Source organism: Homarus americanus, unplaced genomic scaffold, assembly GCF_018991925.1.
Source record: "Homarus americanus isolate GMGI-L3 unplaced genomic scaffold, GMGI_Hamer_2.0 scaffold52512, whole genome shotgun sequence".
In the NCBI taxonomy this organism is placed as follows: domain Eukaryota; kingdom Metazoa; phylum Arthropoda; class Malacostraca; order Decapoda; family Nephropidae; genus Homarus; species Homarus americanus.
The window spans coordinates 2748924-2774202 of record NW_024735442.1 but is presented as its reverse complement, the minus strand read 5'-3'; the positions used below and the strand labels follow the sequence as shown (position 1 = coordinate 2774202).

Genomic DNA, 25279 nt, shown 5'->3' with positions numbered 1-25279 from the left:
TAAAAATAAATAAATAAATAAAAATATTGACTAAGTTTTTCACTGTCCTTGTGGTGAAAATACTCAGAGGAAGATGTCAAAGATAGACAGACAGAAAGATAAAAATTATCATACTGAGATTTTTCCAATTGTACTATGTTAAGAGTAAATCACAAAGAGTATTAAAACAATTTATTCATAAAAAAACTATATTAACATACTGTACATGCACTTATAAAATTCATTAGTGTGTATAAAATGAGGGAATGATCTTGAAACCCATCATATAGCGGAGTCCACAGCCAGGCACTTCTCATAATACATAGATTGTTTACCTAGGGATCAGGGCCTTTTTACCATCTCCCTAAAAGCCAGAAGTGATTTGTTAATCCATTTTGGTAAGTCCATCAACCCATCATACTAACTACTTTAAATGAGGAGAAATACTGTAGGTGCAAAATTTGTCTTCAATAGGCATGAATGTCTGCTCTCACCTTTAGAATTTGGGAATAATTCCTCACTCGCATTTCTAGCCTACACCCTAAAGCCAGGCAGCCTTTAAAATCAAGAGCCATTTGGATGAGAAAGGAGGTGCTATACAAACTCTTAAGGATTATATACGGTAGATGCACCACCAGGAGAACTGACCTAGTTATATTTCCTTTAATTGGGTTGGGTTGGGTTGTTATCCTGAAACCTTCACAAAAAAGAGCTATCAGTAGTATACAAAATCTAACTGATCAACCACTAGAAAATACATCCCCATGGAAACAAATTGGGTAAAATCATCTCCCAAGTCACAAACCAGGTACATATCCTGCCTGATGGTTAAAAAAAAAATTTGGTTAATTATGAGAGACATTGATCCGAATTCTAAAGATTGCATATACAGTACAGTACTGCCTTGACATGGAGTGGACAGTGTTAAACTTTAAGAATATCTCCCAGACGCTCTCATTTGAAGGAGACAGTGTGATGAGGAGGGAGTGGTGAGTAGTTATACCTAAAGGGATTAACAAATCAACCTTTGGGGATCAAGGAAAATTTCTTCTTCCAGTAAGCAGCCTGTTATGAGAATCCCTTAGCTTCAGGGTGTAAACTAGAGATCCTATGATTTTATCTGAATCTTCTATATTGTACATTTAAGATTCATGGAAATCCTAAGCAAGTGATGTGTGTGTGTGTAAATTACAGTGAACCTCTGTTAATGAGAAACAATCTAAATTAGCTAAAAAGATGAAAATAAATGGGGTGGTGTGTTACACAGGGTAACACTTTATAGTAACAACTCTTTTAAAAGCTTTTGTCCTCCAACTATCACACACAATTTACAATTCAATTAATTTGCAGCAATGTATGTTAAAAATATTTACCCAACTACGTATTTTAATTTACATTTATCTTGTTCCATTTTCCCTTAAAAAACTTTATTGAATCTCCAGCATATCAAACACCTGAGAGAGTGGCTACTGTGGCAGTATTTGAGAGCAGGTTTCTTGAAACTGAGGTCGATGTTCTTTGTTCAGGAACTGTTCAAATTCTGGAACAAACAAATCTGATTAATATCATATTCTTAATAGAAAAACATCCACTGCATATTTATAAATAAAAAAAATAAAAATTTCTATTAAAGTCATACATACAGTACAGTACAGTATTATAAAATGAAGGACTGATCCTGTAGCTTGAACCAGGTGACTCCTGTATTACCAGCTGAAGTCTAAAGCTAGAAAACCCAAGTCCCATGACCTTGGTGATTGAAATTAATGTATCAATCAGTTCAAAATTATTCCTACCACAGCCCTTAAAAGGCAATTTCAGAGACATCTGCTTAAGCTCTGCAAATCTTTCTAAATTCTGTGTAGAGAGCATACCCCCAGGAATATCCCAAAAATTTATAATTTTCCTCATTTATGGTTTTTTGCCTCGGTCTCTTTCTTAATAAACCTGCTAAATTTTCTAATGAGGTGTCCTGACTTATGTTTCATAAATCATGTATTGTACTGTACTTGTAATGTTAATTTCACCATGAACTGTCAACCTGACCCAAAATTACTTTGGGGTTATGATAAAATTCATTCCTAGAGGTGTCAAAGGAAGACTGATTTGAGTTAGACTTAATTAGCTTCACTACTATGGAAATTAAAGATGCAACATTAGTCATTTACCAAGGAATTTCCTTTGTCTTTTGTACACACAATCAATAAAATATACTGCTTTATACTTAACTCTGCAAAATCAAAAAATTATTCTTGAATTTTTACTGTGTGAACTATCAATAGCACAACAACAAAGTTCATTACTGAGACGACAAGACTTACTTCTAAAGAGACGATGGTACTGAGGGTTGTCAATAAAGAGAGATGCTAAGATGTCCACCATTCGCTCATAATCCTTCTTCTGCTTGTAAGACTTAACAGCTGCAGAAAATTCAGCATACTGCTCCTTGTTTAATGATGACTTGACCTGTATATTCAATTAACAAATATTATACGTAGCATTTGGAAAGTCTTATACTAACTGATTACTAATATATGTATATTTATGTGGGTGTGAGTGGAGTATACTTACAACATATATGGACATTCATCAGGGGTGTCAAAATCTTCCCTATTTTCTCAATCCTTTGAAATGATACGATCTTGTGCACTTATATAAGTCGATTCTAAACAGTGGTTTTCATGAATCCTCATAAGTTTGGCACAAAAAAAGTCAAAGCTAGGGACTCTTAAACAAACAAAGTTAACTTTTCAAGGGAAATAGAGTTACATTCATGGAGCTCAAAATAAGACATTTTATACAATACTGTACAAATATTTTTCAAGGTAGTAAAGCAATCATTTGGACTACAGTAACTACAGCATGCACTTGTGAAAGAGAGAATACTGTATTACTAGTGGGTAGAGATAAAAGTATTAGGTAACAGTGCCCGCCTCCACGTATGTGTTCAACCACACAGCTTACACAGTACAAGTACACTCATTTCTCTTCTCTCATCTTGGATCCTTCTCACATAGCTCTCAGGACCAGCTAAGAAAACCTCTCTTCATCAACTCCACAATCCACCACTCCACAATATACAGTTTACACTTATTGCAGCTCTGCCATTCCAAACAAGTCATACAATCAATTAGTTTGACAAATTCTGATTCATACAAAGGGAGTCATTGTCTCATTATTTTGTTTATCAATAAATGGAATGTCTTCCAGCTATTCTATTCACTGCATTATGTGAGTAGTTACCAGTAATCTGTTTTGGCCATTGAATTTTGAGGTTATGAAAATGGCACCATGGAGGAGTAATGGTAATACATACACAAGCTAAATAGCAATAATGCTTGCATGAAGATTGTTAATCATTCCAACTTGAACACTGGTGCCACTCTTATTACATATAAAAAAGTTATTCTATGAATACACAAAGGAGTCACATCCCCAATTCAACTTTAATTCCCACCAATTGATGATAATTGTGGCCTTCTGAAGATTACTAAAACCAACAGAAACTTATCAGACGCATTTATAGTTTTATCCCCAAGTTGTGTTCATACCTAAGTACAGTAAAGACTCTGAGTACTGGACTAACTAAGTCAAAGCAATGTTGTTTGGACTAACTAAGTCAAAGCAATGTTGTTTGGACTAACTAAGTCAAAGCAATGTTGTTTGGACTAACTAAGTCAAAGCAATGTTGTTACTCAGATGGAATTGGTTATTCAGACATCCATTTCAGCAGGGAGGCACAACTGTTCAAAACAACAGCCAGTATATTACACTGACACAGACTGGCTTATTTTAGCTCATAATAAATTTGCTCAAGTAAAATAATCATACATGTGATATATTTTCAGGAAATTCAGTTGTTTTTTATTTAAAGTGTTAATAGATGTCGGTAAGGTTCTATATTCTAGAAAATACATATATGTATATGTGGCATGGATGGCCTTGTGCCGTCTGCGATAATATGGATGATGTGGATGTGTACAATATACCATATATATTCTCGTACAATTTGAGTTTTTATAAAAATTTTATGCAAAAAGTATGCTGTTGAACTATATAAACATAGTATTTTTGAGGGGTGAAAATCATTAATTTCCATGGGTTATTTATGGTGAACAATAGCTACTCGGAACATGCTTGCAGTAGGCTACCCTTACCGAGCTGTGAAGTGTTATGTTTATTTTTCAACTCGTAATTTTGGGTAGATACTGTGTACAGTATGTAACTTTCTTCAATTCCCCCCCCCCCAGTTACATGCATGCACACTCCTCCATATATATTGTAAAAACCAAAGTAAAAGAAATAATTATCATAAGGGCAAACACACAAAGAGAATAAATATTTCTTTGCACACGAGTTAGGATTATGGGGGAGCTGCGTGTGTGGGAGGGGGCCGTTGCTAGGGAGTCGGCAGACAGAGTCCCAGGTATGCTGCGTTGTTATAGTGACTGACGAGTGTTGAGGTGGCCAAGGAGCCAGCATTTATGCAAATGGAGGTTGTGTTAATCTTCCTTTTAGCTTTTCGTTAATGGTTTTAGCTCCATTTCTTCATACAGATTATATACAAATGTAGTTTGAAGTACAGTAGCACAATTATTAAATAACAGAAGAAAGCTAAGTGACATGGGGAAAGAGGTACAGGGAGTCAGCCTTAATTTGCTTGTTTTTCAGTTTTTTATATTAGTTTTGTATCTGTAATAGTAACACCAGACTTAGCACTATAGCCACATTCCCGTAGACCTCTCCCTGGCACTCCAAGCCAAGCTATCAAATACGTTAAGGTTATTTTTAAACTCGTAATTTTGGGTAGATACTACTGTATACATTATTATATTTTTTTAAATATGTTATATGCACACACAATATTACATACAGAATATGCAAAAAATAAATAAAAATGAAATAAGTAATTATCATAAGGTCAAAAACATAGAAAGGAATAAACTTTCTTCATGTGTTAAGAGTTCACACTAAGTGCGGGGGAGGGATCTTGGCTATTCTGAGTTGCTCCCGTGTGTAGTGAAGCGATTGACAATTTGTTTTTGTCCAACAGTCAAATGCCAATACAGTATTTTTTTTATTTATTGGTATAATTTTTATATATTTCTCGTATTTATTGGTAAACAGGTACGTATATTACTTTACCTTATTTTTCATAAAAGTTGGTAACTGAAGGGAATTCAGATTCAGAGATAGTAACATTGTTCATAGCGTCAGCTGTTGTTGTGGTGGTCAAGGCCAAGCCACGTCGGTGTTGTTTGCTACAGATTATGTCTAGGATTATACTTAGTACAGTATTTCTCGAAAGCTAGGGTCGAATTAATTATAGGTCGATTTAATAATGAGTAAAAGGGAATAGGTTCCAATCCTTCATTATTCTGTATTGTTATGATGCGGGTCGGACTGGTGGGACGATGTGGACCCAGCCTCATCGCTCCACAATAATAACAATAACCTGCAAGTTGCCAAGTTATTTTTTTAATAAAAAATAAATAAAAAATCCCAGATTCGTGTCTTTATTCAGATGTGTTGTTACTTAGGTGTCTGGTACTCAAGGTGTATACTGTAATCAAAAAGCTATTTGGATTTAATGCAATTCAATAAAAATTAACCATAACTAACAAATATTCCTACAAAAACATTGTTTACTCACTTCTTTTATATAAGCAGCAATTGAGCTTAACTTCTTGTCATCTCCATTTTCTTTCTTTGAAGTCGAGATGCCATCAGATGTCTTTGTTCTTGATGATGATGGTTTGCAATTAACATCACCTTTTACATGTCCATCAATGGAAGCAGCGGGATGTAAGAACTCGCCCTGGCCACAAGTAATGTTATCTTGTGATCCACTGGATGACCCTGACCCAATCATATCTGGAGAACTACTTTCAGCTTGATTTAAGGGCTTCAGAATATGGGTCATGGTGTTCTGACTTCCTTGTTTCTCACCACAGTTTGCTGAGTCTACTGAATCAATATTTGGTACAAGTTTAATCTTTCTTTTCTTGTTCTGTATTTTAATACTACCATAGTCCGAAGAACACTGAGAAGAAACACTGCAAGCGTTAAAATCAACAACAGAAGATTTTTGTTCCAGTGCTGAAAATATTGAATTATCACCCATAGAGACCTTTTCACGACCTACAGATTTAGTATAGTTCATGCTAGACCAGACGGCATTATAATCAGACTCTTTTCTAAGTGCCTCAGTCATTTTCTTCTTTGTAGATTCTGAAATCACAGATCTTGATGAATCAGCCTGGAAGGCATGAGCTGACACAGGAACTTGAAATGTGGATTCTGGAGTTTCATACTTAACACTAAGGGCTGGTTGACCTTTATTTTTAGCTGCTGGTTGTGGTAACTGTCAAGTGAAACAAATAAAATAAAATTGATAAATTACGGAAATACAAATCCCATCTACACAGTTTATAATGCAGACAGACATAAGACTTTACAATCAATCGTTTCTTCTGCCAACTTCATTGAATAATCTGTACTGTCTGGCACATGTCAAAATCCTAAAAGGTGAAACAACAGCACAGCAGCATATATTACATGACATTTTCCCACAGTAAGTTACCATTTCTCAGCTACCTATTCTTACTGTCATTTCTCATGTTGGTCCATCTATAAAGACAAGGAGATATCACACACCCTTCATGCACTCCCCAGTTATTTCAGGCCTTTAATTCCCATTCATGTATTCCTGCCATCAGCTAAAAATAATTCTATATTGTATGCAACTTTCAGTACCTGTGAAAATAAGTTCCATTACATATTGTACTACAACATCAAGGAGACATACCAAAGTCTGTGCATTCTTGAAGAACTGAATAATATCCCTCATGGCTGGACCAAACACATTGTAAGTGTTTACATGAGGTCTAACCCACGAAGACAACTGCGCTTTAAAATCTGGTCCAGAAAATCGATTGTCACATAATATTATAGCTCCAAAGTCATCCTTGTGGCGGATAACTCGGCCAATAGCTTGATTAACAGCTCGTGACGCTTCTAACTGGTACCAAGCATAGCCCGTGAGACCTTGCTGGAAATAAAAAATAAGTAAGAATATTAAGGTGGCGAAACAAAATAAAAAATAACACGAGAATCTGCAAAAAGGTCAAAATGGGTCCCATAGACCTAGTGGTCTCTAAGGGACACTGTGGATACAAATCATTGAGTACACAAGAAGGCAGTAAGAATGACACTGCACTTTACAACAATGACTTCCCCTATTGTTAAGCTTGGTACCCACTTACAGCTGGGTCACATTCAGGGTGCTGTAGGATTAAACCAATGACTCTTAGAATATGTGTGCTGTATCCACTCAGGTATCATAATCCTCACCATGGGGTAACACTCCAGACAAAAGAGAACATAATTTGGAGCTGACAAGATGACAAAGGGTGATGTTGAACAAAACTCTGTAAGTGTAACTTACTTTGCATTTTGTTCGTATTTCTTCAAGATACTTCTGCTTTAAAACCACCCTGGGGTCTTTAAAAGGAGGATATGGTAGTCCTGTGACAATAACAGCTCGACCATTACGATCAGCAAAATCCAGGCCTTCTGAGACCTGAAAAATTTATTAAATTCAAAAATAGGCTACAGTACATGTTGCTAACATATACATCACCAAAGAAATGGTAGAAGATCAATACTTGTATGAAATAAATAGTGATGTACAACTTATTAACTACTGTCATAATGATTGTAACACACTGTCATTCCTCACCTTTCCTCGGCAAACTGCCATGAAACAAGCTCCTTTTAAAGTTGGATCATTAATCTTTATGTAAAACTCCTCCATGGCACTGTTAAACTCTTCCTTTGTCTGTGGCTCCACAAAGATCGGCTACAGAAAAACAATATAAAATCAATCATACTGTAGTACTTTATTGCCAGCCACATGTCCAAAATATTGTAGTACTCCATTACACATTCCATAGATTTGTCTTCCTATCAATCATGTCCTTTGAAGTCTGGTAACTACCCTTCCTTGTGGGGTTTACCTCACTTACAATCTTTCCAAAACATTTCAATTAACATCTGGTACTAATGTCTTGATGGTAGAGAAGTAAATAGACCACTGATCCAATCCTAATCCAGTTTTTGCCCAATTTTTTGGGGGTCACAATCCATATCCAATATTTTTGACTGACAGGTAAAATAACAAGCAATGACCAAACACTGGTATGTTGTACGCGACTGCAATCCTGATCTCTTAACACTAATTTTGAATTTGACTTTATAACTGCTAGTCCCTGCACCGTAAGTGTAGAAGGAAATTATTGTACAGAATGAATAAATGGATAATTAATGATTTAGTTCATTCTCATGAAATAATGACTTCGAATTTGCATAATAAAATACTACATTGAATTTTTATTGTAATCTCCCCATTAGCCGGAATCCCCAGTGCCCAGAAATCTCCAGTAGCCAGAATGAATTTTTAACCTTTCGGGAAATCTCTCTCCATTCTGGGCATGGGAACAGGTTTCCGAGGATGAAATCATTTCTCAGAAAAATTAAAAGAAAATCCCTTCATTCCAGGCATGAGAACAAATTTTCCAGGAATTTTGAGGTATTGCATAATGTTCCGATGAGTCCCCACGTACTGGGCGTGTGGGTGGGCTAGCTGCTTGGTTAACTTAGGCCGTAGGCTCGTGCGCTTAATTTGTATTCTGTTGCCATTGTACAAGGTTGATCCCTCGCTTGCTGCTGTTTTTGCATACAATTTGAGTTGTACAGTACTGTATATTACTGTACTAGGACACAATCAGCCAAGAATAGTTTAAAAGCAGTGTTAAAACAAAAGTGATTACAGTTACATATACCATACTGTACATTCAGCAGAGTGGACAGTGTATGCCTACTGTAGGCTTGTGTGTAGAGGTGTATGTATGTATAGTATGCAATGTACAATCCCCTTTTCATTGAGGGTGAGGGAGAGGAGAGTGACAGTTAGCAACACCTGCTACAGTAGATGGTACAGGACAAAGGCAAGCCATCCTGTATCATCATATCACCATTTGGCCTGCCTGCATTGTGTTTATCCGTGCGAGATGCATAGTTTAGACTCTCAGAAAACTTTCCCCAGTACGGTACAGTACCTGGAAAAATTCCGGGGATGAGAAATTCATCTCAATACCCGTACAGTTCCCAGAAGAGCTCTGCACCAATTATTCCGGCCAACGGGGATATCACTTGTACAGTAGTATTCATAAAAATAATCAAAATAAAATGTTATCTAGTTCAATTTTTATGGAGCTATGACAGTGAATTCAATTATAAAATTAGGCAATAGACAAGCATGTGCTGTGTATGGCTGCTAGTCTATGCATATGATGCTGCACATTCACATGACTGCTAGGAATCATGAATTCATTATTACTGAGAAATATATAACAACACTTTTCTTAGTTAGAATAAGCAACAAACCTTTCCTATGGATATTTTACTCCAAATGCCAGAGTTCTGCCACTCATCCCTACAAAACCTCATTATTGAATACGAGGGGAAGAACACCAGGAGTCCACCAGGAATAACTCGTGAGAAGTTAAGGATGGTCTGACCCAAGGAAGCTATGTATCGTGGGTCACTCCTGAAAAAATAGAAAATAGCAATTAGGAGAGAATCCCTTTTCATAATCCTCAGAAAGGTTTGCAAACCCTCTCTTTAATATCTACACACCCTGAAACTAATATTTTCTATCCTCCAAAAGATCAGTCTTTCTCAGGACAGTAACTCTCCAGTAACACTTGAATATTTCCCTTTAAATAGTTTCCATAATTGTACCATATTTTTCTCTTTAAATATTTTCATATGTACTGTATATAATTGGAGAGGCACCCTTATCATTTAACTATTTCCAAGTGCTTACACTCATCTGTCCCATAAATCAGTGAATTACAAGATTATAGGCTGAATGGGGGACGGTCTCATGACACTTGTTTTCTATGATAAAAAAAATTAAGTGGAAATTGTGAGTATGGAGGCAATTTGCCCATGGCTCAGTGACGCTTCTGCTTTTAATATTAACAAATAATATCAATCAGTTAAGGAGCTAGGTAAGGATGGAGATGTAGCTGGTTAGGGTGTACCCTATCATTACATCCACAGCAAAATAAAGGTAACTGTCATAAGGATTAATGAGTGGTGTAAATCACAAACCATCTGTGGATTCTCATGATCATAACAGGTTAATTTACAACACATCATCAAGTACTGAAGTATAAGGAAGAGATACAATACATACCTGTTTCTAAAGGAAGAATTTAGACTAAATCCATCTGGTCCCTTACTTACAATACCGACCCACACTTGGTGGCGCTTGATAATGTGTGGGTTCTCCAACTGAATGGGAAAAGGCACCTGTGGAAATGGATAGAAATCTATATTGAAAGATCATTGATAACAGGGATTCAAAAGGCAGGAAATTTATCAGTATACAATGCAGAAGATAAATGCTTTTCAGTGTATATTAGAGGAAGGAAGACTGAAAAGTATCATGAGGGGATATAAACATTCTGAGAGAAACTCCACATGAAGTGTTTGATCATTTACTGGTAGAAAGAAGCATGAACAACTGCAAATGAAAGGTTCAGGGTAAAATAAATTCAGAGAAATGAGATACAGTATCAATTATCAAAGTAAATGACCTGAGGCAACAGAATGTTTCAGAAAAATTGAGAGAAATTACTGTAAATGGAAACCCTTTAAAAATCAAGGGAAATTATTTCTTCAATCATCAGCTTCTTGAAGGTTATATAACATGAAGCCAAAATTTGTTTCTCAACAAGTGGATGAATAGGGTATTTGTTTAGGTGGATACAAACAAGGAAAAATTATCATAATCAATAAATGATAAAACATTAAAAAAGATCCCTTGTTATTCGCAGTGGTCAGTAAACAGTCATTTACACCTTTTGCACCTTCTGGAAGCTTCTCCAGCATTGCATAGTACAAAAATTAGAGCAGCTCAACACAACTCTCCTCTCCCATGAATCCTCAACAACCGTTTGTCTCCCTCACCCTCTGTTTTACTACTGTATCCAGCATACATTGCATCACAACTTTTGTCCTTTATCCTGCAGCCATGGCCTCTAACATAAAAACAAATGGTGAACATAGTGAGGCTGGTGGTGCTAAAGTGATGATAATGGAAAATAAAGTGATGATTAGTGCAGAAAGACGAATTACAAGATAAAATTACGAGTGGAATGAGTGCTGTGGCAGTGGGGAGGATGTTTGACGTAGACCAAGTAAGTGTGGCTTCAAGAGCCTGAAAAGTGCAAAAGTTCTTTATGTGATATGAGACTGTGCCATAATATAAAGGAGAAAGGTTTTACATTTGTGGATGAAGAACACATACCAGAAAAACATGCCAGTAGACCAAAATGTTATCCACAAAAAGGATGTGAGCCTTTACAACCATTTTTGTCAAGAAACAGGTGCTGAGAGGCCTTGTGAAAGCAGTTGCCCTACTTTTATTAGCAAAGGCTGTTTTGAAAATATTAAAGGGAGAATTGAATTGTACAATGTGAAGTTGACTGACAAGAAAGCATCAGCAGACCATGATGCAGAAAAGACTTATCTCCTGAGTTTCTCAAATAATTGTGAAGGGATATAAACTCAAGCAAATTCTTAACTCCACCAACACTGTCTTAGGGTGGAAGAAGATGCCCATGCAGACATTCCTCTCCAAGGGAGCAAATAATTGAGTATCCCTTCTCTAATGTGGCAATGCTGAAGGATTTATGTTAAGCACATGATGCTGTACCAGGCAATGAAGGGCAAAAATAAACTTGTCTTGCCCAATGAAACTGAACACCTGGGTGACAGGTTTACTGTTTCAATATTATCCCTCTATGGAAAGAAGCCTCATGATCAAACAGGAAATAGTAATGGAAATCCTTCTGCATATGGAGACTTTAGGGAAGTACAATGGAAGGCAAAACAGGTGCCTATTACTAAGTTTTCATTATAATCCATCGTAGCATCACTTCTTTATCCGACTCCTTCACCAGCCTCAATTTGGCCAGCCTTTCATCTCCCTACCTCCTCTGCCACTTGACACACTTTCCTTGTCCATGGATGATTTTGACTTATAATCTATTTAGATTTTTTTTGTGTGTTTTTAGGGTAAACTCACATACAGTACTTAATTTGTTTAGGTACAGTATTTAAGAAGCATAATTACATTTAAAGGTTAGGTAACATTAGCCACATTTGTGTTTTTTGTTATTCACGGCCATCTGCACTGAATCCTCCGCCAATAACAAGGGATGACTTAAATGACAAGCCGATTAAATATCTATTATTGGGACATTGTATTATGAAAATTATAAATTAAATCCTTTGCTATAAAACCAAACTACTGAACCAACCTGCAGCTCTGAAGTAAAAGAATCTATTGGACTTAAAGTTCCACTTGTTAGTATAATGCTCTTTACTCCCATCTCAGATAAGTCCTTCATCCTGAAAGATATTACAACTAAGCACTGAACATCCTTCAATAATATGTATAGTACCTACTCCAACTAATAGATAAAACATTTTATAGTTTGACCAAATCAGTAATGTGCACATAAAGTAAACATACTCTACAAATTTTTATCAACCAGTGGTCCCATAAATACTGTATGTGATTCACATTTTTTAATAGTATCCCAACTTTTACACAATTCAAGCCTAAATGGCTTGACTTCCAGCTATTTCACAACTTGTCAATGCCATCCAAACAATCCAGGGGCTGCCTGGTGGGCCATCCCATTCCCACCCACCCATCAAACCAGTTTATCTAATTCTCTGTGATTTAAGAATTTATATTTATACAACTATAATATATGAATAGTTATATGTACCCATTGTTTGATAATCAAAATTAGGATTTTGAGCTATGGTCCAAGCCCTCATGGTTTTCATTGTAAGCAATTTGTACCAAGGATCATCCCTTCTCCACCCAGTCACAGTTTGCATAATTTTAGTGATATAAGACTACAGCACCAATTTACCCAGCTTTAATCTATCTCGGATATTTATAATTTGTTGTTTGATAATACAGCATAAATTATAAGTCAAATCTTTATGTTTTAGTATATAACACACATACAGTACAGAGAAGCCCCACTGTAACATTAACAGATTATGGATCCCATACTACCCTGCTGTCAACAAACATTGTTTATTTACAAATCAAATTTCAAAGTCGTCCTTGTACTGTATTCAGAAATACCATACATATATTACACATCAAAAATATAATGCACTAATTCCAATATAACTAATTTCTCAAAACATTTAATATAAAAATTGAAGGAATAATCCAGAAATCCCTTTTTCTACTGGAACCAGAGGCCAGGCAGCTCTCTTAATACTAGTCGTTATACAGGTCTTGACTCCTCAAACTGGAACTTCCAACAAAAGTAAGATTAAAAATACTGTAAAGAATTTAACCAACGCAAAGCCAGGGTTGAAGCACCAGTACGAAATGACACGCCCAACTTTGGAATTTATGGGATTACTCTTGGGGGCTCCCCACCCCTCTTCTCGGCCTCCAGGCTTCTTTCTTTGCTCTTCAATGTTGATATGAACCTGAGAGATCAAAAATTAAAAAAAAATTACAATTGTTTTCACACACACACACACACACACATAACAACTAAACCCTACTAAATTTAACAAAAATTATTCTAAGATCAGTCAGAAAAATTAGGTTTCCTTCATTGGCTTGTTCAGTCTATTGTAATAAAGGGGTTTACATTTGCTTTACAGACCCATGGCACTTTTAGTAATAATTTGTATCTCATTTCATACACTATAAATCTCTCTACATGATTCTGCTTAATAGTTGCACACCACTAAACTAAACTGCAATTTAACCCCAGGAACTTCAACACTAAAAATGCTTCATGAATCCAAGGGCCTTTTCATAAACCAGGATATACCTGTATAGAATATAAATGAAAATAAACTTAACAGCATATTAAAAACACTCATGAAAATATAGCAACTTGCCTTGTAACACTGTTTAACAAATTCCATGTGTTCAAGTGAAAATTTATCTTTGCTAAAAACTATTTGTAATAGTTCTGAAAACTTCTGAAGACCAGCTCCCTTACGCTGAAATGGAGAGGCACTGTTCGTTGTCAGGTACTGTATCTGTGAGTGAAAAAACACAAGCTCAGTAAAACATTTGATATGTGATTTCAATCACTAAAGCATCCATTTAAATAACACAAACTCCTTTTCAGGTTTTCTCAAATATACCTGTACGTGACATCCGAGTTAACATCAACAGAATGTGACTTCATTGTTAAGCAAACACAAAGTGCCTTATACTTTGGCTGCATAGCAGTAATGCTCTCAATCACACAATAGAAAATTTTTGAGAATTCACTTGTATTCTATAACTACAATTATGAATCTCGGGGATCTATTAAAGGTCAAACCTAACTACTGTACATGCAAAAATCTTACCAGTTTGTCTAAGATCTCCAATATTATAATTTTCTTATAAGGAGTAATATCTGCCTTCTCCAAAAGTTCAAACATGTAGCTGCCAGGAAAGGTAGACCCAGAGCCATCTGCTGGCAGCTGTATGGCATCAATAGCCTAGTAGGAGACATCATTACATTATTCATAATGATCATTTTTATTGGCTGAAAGGTTATCATCATAATCATCATTGTTTAATGGCCATTTTCCACACTTGCATGGGTTAGCCATGATTACCTGATGGCTGCATTTAAAGCTGTTTTCTGCAAACATTTAATTTGATCCCTTATGTAAATTTCTTCCGGTTCTGTTGAACAATTCTAAATGTTGATTCAAGTTAAATCAATATAAAATTCGCTCTCTAGTTATACTGCACTACTGTAGTTTACAGGACAGTTTCTGGGGAAAGTTTCTTTACTAATTCATATCAATACTGTACTGCGTGTCAATTTTAGCATTCATAAAGCACTTGGCCGTATCGCTATAAAAGCACAAGAGCACAACGATACACAACTTACTTTTTCTAATTCTAAAAAGAGTGCTTTTAGTGTATAAAGGTCATCAGGATTAAAATCTTCTGGAAGTCCCTGACTATCATTAGCTGCAATATCCGAACCTTCACTGATATCTTGAAATTTCTTCATTACCTGAGAAATAAGAAAATATTCTCAATGAGTTCCATTAATATCTAATGCAATGGTTCTACACTCTGGTTATGGGTAAGTACTGTAGTGCATAAAGAACTTTATTCAAACATCTCAATTACTTCTCTCCTTCCAAATGAAGTACAAAAACTCATAAATACAAAGGAGAAACTAACAATCATTACATAACAGTACTGCAAACACACTTACCTGAGTGACCTCATCGATGCAGAGAGCTATGTCTGTTGAACGTATTTGGAGAGAAGCAGCTTCTTCACACATCTTCTCCACATTATGAGCTTCATCGAATATTATAATATTTCCCTAGAAATAATCATCATATTACTAATTTATCAATTTCAGACCTTTTCTTTTTACAATACTGAGATGGTATTATTTTTTTTACACAATACACGACAAAGAACAGGCCCACTTTATCCCTGCAAGTTGTAAAGGAAAATTAATAAGGGCATATAGAGGATCTGGATTATCAATAAAAAAGTTATTCTTCATAAAGTCGATCATTCTTTGAATTGGGTCGACTCCTCTGATTTGTCCTCTGAGGAGACGGTTAAATTATGTAATGTTGTCTTTCAAGTCCATTTCAGACCTTTATTGTCCAGAGGTCACGAAGAGAATTACAGTACAAGATAAATCTCCTTAGTATGACTCGTCTATAAGTTCTCTTCGTAGGAATCATAGAAGTGCTGAATGAGTGGTGCAGGCTGCGAACGGACAATACTTGATCAGAGTATATGACTACGCGTAGGGCTGTTGTTTGTTCAGTGAGGGCATGCAAAGCTAAATACTACAGAAATCAAGTACCCTCTTGTGGCAGTGATCAGAAAAAATTGTGTGCAGCTGTGAATGGGCTATTGGGCTGGAGGTCTGGAACTACTATGCCTTCTTCCGCTTCAGAAGCTCAGGTTGCATCAAATTTTTCCTTGTTTTTTTTATGACAAAGATATCACGTATAAAAAGTGACCTTGATCGTGTTTCTTTGAATGAGGAATTTTCAGTTGAATTTCAACCGAGTTACACCATAAGCCTCACTTTTTCGTCATTTTGTCCTGTAGGGGTGAACAACATTCTAAGCTTTATCAAAGATTCAAGATGGCTTTTTGTTGTTTTGATCCTATTAATGCTTCTAAGGTACCATGCTGCAGATTTTATTTGTATCATCATAAATAAATGCTTTGCAGAAGGTAATTTTGTGTGATCTGAGAAACAGACTTTATGGTGTCTTGATACTGAAAATATGTAAAATTATTGTCATATCTCCAATCTCTCATTCTTATCAAACATCATAGAGCTGGAACAGTTACTTCCTCTATTAGAGAGAAATTGAGTGATCCCTCTGGTCAAGCCAGCCTATAGAAAGCATCATTCAATTGATGCACAGGATAGTCCTCCTTCCTGGTCTTGCTGGATCTCTCGGCAGCCTTTGTCACTATCTGTTGATCACTATCTGTTACTTCAGGTTCTTTGGTCGTTCAGTGTCCATGATGATGCACTTTCACTGCTTGAGTCTCATTTGTCAGACCAATCTCAATAAATGATGGTTGGTGGAACCCTTTGCAGTTTGGAGTCCCACCGGGATCAGTTTTGGGACCACTTCTGTTTACAGTCTATACCAGTAGTCTGCTGGATGCTCATGGTGTTGCCTACCATTTCTTTGATGATGATACACAGCTTTATGTGCAAATGATAAATGTCAAGCATATTGAGGAGATAATGAAATTCTTGATGTCTAATATTAAAGTGTGGATGGCTAGGAGAAAACTTTAGCTGAATGATAGCAAAACCAAGATTGTCATCATCTGAGGAAATATGAGGGTAGATGGCACAGATGATTTTGGCTCTTTAAACTTTGGGGAAATACAACTCAGTCCAGTTGATTCTGTTCATAACCTAGGAGTGTACTTGAATCAAAACTGAATTTTAGAGCATATAAATTCAGTGGTTAAGAGTTGCAACTTTCATATTCGAAATCTATATGAGGTGAAACAGTTTTTAGATAGACCGTGTCTTGTGACACCATTACATTCACTTATTTTGTCTAGGGTTTACTATCATAACTCTTTATGGTTCTGTCTACCTAACTATCTACTGAAGAGAGTTCAGTGTTGAACATGGTTGCCAGGCTTAGTTTTGCTCTCCCACCGAAGACTCCCGCTCTCCCATTCTTGATTGAATTGCAGTAGGATAGTGTTCAAACTCTACCTTATGACTTTTAAGGCATTTATATTTGATCATTTGAAGTATTTGTCCAACCTACTAAATCCTGAAAGGATTTTGCATAGTAGTGATGATACCTCATTTGTCATGAATCCTTGAGGAGCCTAGAGCAGTAATGGAATGTTCTTTGGTTATCCGATCCTTTTCCTATACAGCACCCAGATTGTACAATCAGTTGCCTGCATCCATAAAGCAGCTGACTTAAGACCATTCTTTTTTTTAAAGTTTATAATCCTGAAGAGTGTACAGTGATGGAGAATTACTGGGTTTAAGATGTGTTACAACTTAAGGATAAACAAACTTTCACGTTTTGTGATCTTTTTGTGGTGTTTTTTGTATTCTCAAATCCTTGACTTTGTAGTGTTTCGAGCGCTAGTGAATTCTTTAGAAAAACTGGCACTTTTAGAAACAAAAGACCAGCTATAATTATTATTATTACTGTATAAAGGTGACAATGAAAAATTGGTCAGAAAGAAATCTGTTGTCACATAATTGTCCTTTATTACCTTATTTGCTATCTAGGTCTTGATACAGTAAACAGTACCTATCTTTTGTAAAAAGTTATGGATTGTGCTATACTAGACTAGTTGCTTCCCCTGCTGGAGCAAAATAGGGCAATTCTCAAGGTTCAGTCTGTCTTATGAAAATTCCATTCCACAGAAGCAAGCTTTGGCAATATTTATGATCTGGGTGGTTATTACCAGTTCCATGATGTCCTCCCTCTTTTGTCTGTTTGATCTCACTGCTGCTTTTGATGCTGTTAATCAAATGTTGCTTAAAGGTCTTTTACCTCAGTAATAACTTTCCTTCTGTAGTTTGGAATACTAGGATCAATCTTGAAGTCAGTATTGTTTATCACTTACAGTCTTGAATCTTTACTAGAGCCATGAATTACTGATTACATATAACTTTTGAGACAAAAATAAACAATGAGGATACATAGGACAAGTTTTTGACTTCTATTTTTCTTCTATAAATAAGATCAGGATGGGAAGGAGTAAACTATGTCAATGGGTACCTGTACTGTCACAGGAATAAATACGAACTATACCCTCTGAAAACAGTTGGTAAATAAAAATAAAAGAACGGAGAAATCTAACTTTATCGCTCAACTATGGATCTGATTGAAAATTGGAAATCCACATAATTAACTTTTTAGACATAATTAAGATTATGAAGAGATGACTTAACAGTTTTTTAGTATAAATATGAAGCCTAACTTTATACTTATAAAAACTATAATTATATTAGTGTTTTAAATTTATTCAAAGAAATGCCATATGATTCCCTCAATTAAAACTTGTCTCTACAAAATACAACAAATCCTAGTACTATACATTCACTTTGAATTCTGACCTGAAGTTCAATAGCATGTGCCTTACGACTCTTGGGGTCAAGCAAGTAATTGTATGGCATGAAGATGATGTCTGCATCCTGTTTCAAATCCCTTGCCATGTAGTATGGACAGAAAGATTTCTTTTTTCCAAACTTGACCAAGTCTTCTAAATCGAGTATTCCTTGACGTAACTCAGGCTCATCTTTTTTCGCATCTACCTGGAAGATATGTTACATATGTTGATAATGCTTCAGATGCTTAAAATAGCTCACTTAGTATTAAAACTAAAATATATACAATACTATATAGAAACCTCATTTTTACATCAGGGGGAAGACACCTCATCCATTGAATTTTTCCCTAAATACAGTCCATAAATTAAATATTTTATTGTAGTATGATAACAGACAAAGTATATTGTGCATGATTCAGATAACTTTTTTGTTAATTAGACTTACTGTATAATTGATTACATTTGAGGAAATGTGCTACCATCTTTGAAAATTTGGGGTTCTTCTTTATAACTATTACCAGTATCATAATAATAAAGATAAAGTTGGTTCATTCATTAAGCCATACTGAATACTCAGTGTACCCACCTTAGCACCAAACCACCTCAGACACTGTAGCTCTCTGTTGTATATTTTGCCATCAAGAGTTAGTAAATAAAGCAGCAGTGAAAAAAGGGTTAAATTATGAATCGGATACATACCTGGTTGTGGAAGTAGCACGTCTTTGCCTTAACTCGCATCTGGCACATGTGTACCTTGGTGCTATTATTCACTTCTTTGGAGACTTCTGGATGAACACACATCTGGCCACGTGATCCCAGTATTGCCACCTGCCAAAAGAGACATATGAAGATAAAAAATACTGCAAGGTTACTCCATAGCTAGCCAAGTGAATGGTGAATTTAGTATCCAACAGTGAATAAAGACAGAACTAAGAAATCTAATTTTGGGGTTACAAAAATGTGAGGTAACTTGTGATACAGTATTATATTTACATATTATACTTTTCAGACCTCTAAATATTTCTTAATTAGTGAGGAATTCTCTTATTTTGTCTTTGGCATTAGTTTTTTTTTTTTTCATTTTGTAAAAGAACTATAGCTAAACATCTTAAAAGAAGTATTTACAATAGTATACATTTCACTGCAATTTAAACCCCGCCCCCCCCTCAAAAAATCCTTTACAAACCCCATTAAAATCTATCTCATTAGGTTTTGTATTGTATAGGATATTTCAAATTATGTCCCTAATGATATTTTGAAATACATCCAACCCTTCCATTCTTTTATATTCACCATGTATGCCTTTCACATTCCATTCTCCTACACGAACCAACCACCGAATTCTCAAAGGGTGGCCACAGGGATCCCATCCACATCCAATGCTCCGCTGTTAGTTACAACACTCCAACCCCAACACCTCTTCCCCCTTTTGGTTATCTCTCATAATTCAAAAGGGTATGCAGGGGATCAATTCTCTATTACTCAGGTCCCCAGGCACGTCGGAGGGTTTTGGAGCCAACAAATGAGGTATGGAGAAGAGGTAAGACAGTGTAGTAAGAAGAGCTAGAGATAAACAAATGTACTGGTAGTAGTACAGTAGTGTAAAAAAAAAAATGAGAGCAAACTATTGTATCTTTAAGATTCACCACAGCAAGTAACCATCACCAAGTACACTTCCCTACATATTGATAAGTTGGTATGCAGGTATTCAGTATCACATATAATGAACCATCACCCATAAACTAATATTACATACCCGTAAATGGCTGTAAGAAGTTCTTTTCAGTTCACTGATGGCTTGAGACAGCTGCGAGTGGGTCCGAGATGAATAAATTATTTTTGGTGGGGCTGAAAATGGATAACAATGTACGATCATCTACAACGCATAATTAATTAATTTACATTACATCAACAAGTAGGGAAATATTTAAGTTAGAGAGTAAGAGAATATGATCCTGAAAAAATGTAAAACTAATGATACCTTTTCTAAAACTTTAATTATCTTCCATCAGCAGACAGGTAATAATGTGCAAGTATTCTATACACGCAGTCCCCGTCATACGATCATCACCATATCAAATTCTTAATAAAAATGAAATTCGACTTTTGACCATTTGTGGTATACGTACTTATGAACCAAGCGTGGAGCGCACTACTTTGTTTGACGCATTAGCCAGCACTTGGAGGTTCTGTACTGAGTTGCATCGACAACAACAAACAGTTCATTGGTCATCCCCATATTGTGTTTATCTATGCTTGACACCTTTCTGTTTTTCAATTACACTCTTTACTCATTAGTATTATTACAGCCCTCCAGATGCCCAGGAAATATAAGGGAGGCAGTAAATCATATGTTGCTTAAACAGTCATTGTTGAGGATTTGACAAAAATTTACAAGCTCTTAATTTCCCATAACAAGCTGACTCTGATCCTATCAAAACCTTTATGGCACTGAACCTCAAATAGTCTAGGGGGATCACTGTATAAATGACCTTTTGATCTTGGTTGCTGACTCATTATACAGTACTGTATTTCTATGTTAATCACACCTAGAAATTTGCATGCGGTAACTGTCGTGTGTGTGGTCAATACAGTACTGTATACATTTATCCAGCCTGAAGACATGTTGCACACAAGATTAAAAGAGCTGGACATTACATAGCAGTAGGCAAACAATACACCTTCATGTCACAATGGCAGTATAAAAATAATAAGTACAGTCGCCTGCACTTACACCTGTAACAGTGGCTGATGTGTTTTGTGAGACGTGGCATTTGTTTGTTTACATCGTGTTAAAACTACCGGAATGGCCCTAAGGAGCCTCACAATAGTAGCCAGACTAAAGATGCTAGATAAAATTTCCACAGAGTTGCCACATCTTACAAAATGCACCAAACACTGTACCAGGTATAAGTGCAGGCAACTGTAGATTAATTAGTAACAACACTCGCACATCACTGACACAATTACTCACCAATTTTATCTCCCCAAGCCTGCCCAGCTGCAGCTTGTAACTGTGAGCTCAGTGAAGACAAAAATTCTGGAACATTTTGACTATTAGAAACTTGTAAACGAGATTTGTGCTCAGCCTTCTTGATCTCCAACCAAGCCAATGTGGAACAAAGTAAACATAGGGTCTTGCCTGTGCCAGTTGGTGACTCAAGGATGCCATTCTCACCCTGAAGTATATACAGGACAATATTCTGTTTAATGGTCAAAGTATATGATTAAAATTGTATTATTGTACTTTAATTTGTTTTAAATACTGTAAAGGAAATAATTTGCTGATTATGGTATACTGTAGACAGAAAAAAAGATAGCCATGAAAATGTATAGATTTCATCAGACATCAATGATGCCTATTAAAACAAATGTAGGATTGAGGTATAATATAACATTTTATGGCCAAGGAGATGAACAAATATCCTGAGAGAAGAAACTACCCTCAAGCACCCATGAACATAGCCTGTCATTGCTCAGGTGGTGGCACAACATTTGATACAAGCTAGATGCATGGCAGCCTTCTCACAAATTTATAAGTCAGATACAGATGGCAGTTTCTTCTTGTAGGTCTCTTAAAGACCATAAATGAAGAATTTATTCTAAAAAATACATTTATAACAGAATCATAACAAGAACTGATATAGTGTACCCATCAATCTATGGGTTGCAAGTTTGCAGTCTAAGGTATTGTTGAAGGTGTGAAGCCCCCCAAGTGCTATTTAATGTATGGGGTTGAAGAACAACTGTGATAATGAAGTAGAACTGTTCAGGGTAAGACAGACTTCAAGAGGGGGATGATTAACCTAAGACATGCTCATTGGAAGTTCAGGAATGCCAACAACAAAAGGGAAACGCTACATTGCTCAAGCTGCTATAATGCCAAGAATCATTTAGTTTCAACCTTGAGTGGCAACTATCACTTCCCATGCTTCTCTCTTAGGGATAGGGTTGCAACTGAAGAGCTGCACTGCCTGTCTGACTAGTACCAATCATCAATGTCACTGGGTTGCATCCCACAGAATTAACGGGTACAATACTGTACACACGTCTCCTTGAACCAAAATAAGGCTACAAAAAGCATGAAAATATGGACAAAAGAACAATACAATACAAGGCATTATATCTCAGTATGTAGACACTTACTCGTTGCACACATTCAATAACTTTAGACATATAGGTTTTCTGAACATCATAAGGCTCGAAAGGAAACCTCACTGGAACTCCTTGGAGCACAACCTCAGGCATGTTGTCTATGGTGGAACTTCACATCTATGTTGTAGGAGTTTTGCAGTGCATATTTCTCCTCTAGCCTGTTGGAAAAAGAATCACTGTAAATGAAAAACCTGAAGAACTCAAAAGACTAGTTAATGCATATAAATTTACCCAATTTAAACTAAACTAACCTTAAGAAGCCAACTGTCAATTAAACATCCAAGAAAAATTATGTGTAAAGTCTGAAACACCCCCCCCCCCCCACATTCACATTTAACACTTCCACAAATTAGCATATAGCTGTATATAAAATTAACAATGGGAAAGTTTATATGTGTGTATATGTATTCTAAGATAACATGAGAAAAGAAGATAACTTTGATTATATGAAGACTCTGTCAAAGGGGTTTGTTCAGTTGATCACCATGATCCAACACTCAGGTGATGTGATCAGTGACAGGTCATGTTAAGGTAGGGATTACCTTTACTTAGTGAGAGATTACATTAGATTAGTCCCTAACCTAACCAATTCTGTATTGTAACTACTGTACATAATATTCAGTGCTTATGTTTTATATTATTTTTTAGTAAGTTACTGTGCTTATATTGTATTTTTGTCCTGAATTATAATACACTCATTAGGATTTTAAGTTACCACAGTCCGAGAGGTTTAGGTAGGCTAGATTAGGTTTAAATTAGGTTTTCCGATGGTTTTTAATGTATTTTGAGCGATTCACACCTACTTACAAATAGGTGGATGACCGAAACAATGACCAGGAACTATATCTAACCTAACCAACACCCCCGTTCTGGTGGGGGTTAAATGTGAAATTCAGCGTGGACAAATGTAAAGTACTCAGTTTAGGAGATGTAAACAGGAAAACCAGATACCAGATGAACAACGATGCCATAGAGAAATCCGACTGCGAGAGAGATTTAGGAGTAATGATAAGTAGGAACCTTAAGCCAAGTAAACAATGTGTTTTTGCTCGTAACAAGGCTAATAAAGTACTTGGGTTCATACAAAGGAGTGTTAGTTACAAGACTAGCGAGGTCATCCTAAAACTGTATCTTGCTCTTGTGAGACCTCACCTGGATTACGCAGTTCAGTTCTGGTCACCGTATTACAGAATGGATATAGAATCCTTGGAAAGAATTCAGAGGAGAATGACAAGACTAATCCCGGCATTAGGAACCTTGAGTATAGAGACAGGTTAAAGCATCTTAATTTGCACTCGAGAGACGTAGAGCGAGGGGCGACCTGATAGAGGTGTATAAGTGGAAGGCAGGGCTAAACAAAGGGGACATTACAAAGGTACTCAAACTATCCAACCAGGAGCGAACTCGTAACAATGGTTTTAAATTAGAAAAATTTAGATTTAGGCGTGAAATAGGTAAACATTGGTTTGGAAACAGAGTAGTGGATGAATGGAACAAGTTACCAAATATCATCATTAACTCGAATACCCTGAATAGCTTCAAACATAGGTTGGATGCTTATATGAGCAATAGGGGTTGGGTGTAAACGGGACTGCCCAGTATGGGCCAATAGGTCCGCTGCAGTTTCCTCCATTCTTATGTTCTTATGACTGAAACTAAAATAATACCCCAAAAATACATTTACTGTATACACAAAGCATCAAACCGTGGGATCATTTAGCATATTAACTCCTATCTTACTGTCTTATATTTTGTAATTTCCTTCTGATATACGTACCTAAAATTCAAATGGCTGATATAATTTCTAAATAATCCCGTTGACAAGTACAGAAGACTCAAATAAGGGATGAAGAGGACGGCCACCTGTGTTAATGTCAACAAACTTACCGCCAACAGGTGATGGTCGGAGTCTTGTATAGGAAGCTGTCTTAACAACATATGATTATTATTATATTATTATTATTATTATTATTATTATTATTATTATTATTGTTGTATATATTCAGTAAAGTTGTCAAGTCACCTCATGATATTACTCTACTTAATAGCTACCACTAAATCGAGCTCGTTAGATTATAGCATGTATAGATATTTTCTATATTTCTTTTTTTTCGAATATTCAAGCTAGTGTTTGGATAAGAGAATTACCATATAGATAATGATACTGCCGGCTAAAATTGAAGATATAAGTTGTAATCATCATGACTAACCAAACATAAGCTAACTATACCAATTATCTAACCCAAATTAATTTTGTATTAGACGTCTTCAGATATATTAAATAGCAAACTTCACAGTATAGAAAGTAAACACGAAATATTTTTTTATTAATATATGGGAATAAAAAATAATTATATTTAATAAAACCCAACTTGGTTAACGACGCTTGTCACCATTCACTTGTTTGCC

General features: G+C 35.9%; 1 protein-coding gene across 2 annotated transcripts; it reads right to left on the bottom strand.

Moving 5' to 3' along the window:
* Positions 1-158: 158 nt before the first annotated feature.
* LOC121870993 (regulator of telomere elongation helicase 1 homolog) lies at positions 159-24848 on the bottom strand. 2 transcript variants are annotated; one of them, XM_042373009.1, is made up of 20 exons: positions 24758-24848; positions 22862-23028; positions 21690-21894; positions 20472-20563; positions 19415-19543; positions 18723-18920; positions 15339-15452; positions 15003-15131; positions 14467-14601; positions 14005-14148; positions 13448-13581; positions 12375-12465; positions 10244-10359; positions 9427-9589; positions 7721-7840; positions 7427-7561; positions 6788-7030; positions 5633-6343; positions 2301-2445; positions 159-1519 (listed from the first exon to the last, which is right to left on the bottom strand). In XM_042373009.1, exons 2-20 carry the CDS (start codon positions 22961-22963, stop codon positions 1446-1448), a joined length of 3180 nt encoding a protein of 1059 aa, XP_042228943.1. In that variant the 5' UTR covers positions 22964-23028; positions 24758-24848; the 3' UTR covers positions 159-1445. The 2 variants fall into 2 exon arrangements, with proteins under 2 accessions (XP_042228943.1, XP_042228942.1); XM_042373008.1 differs by lacking the exon at positions 24758-24848 and adding an exon at positions 24648-24751.
* Positions 24849-25279: the final 431 nt, after the last annotated feature.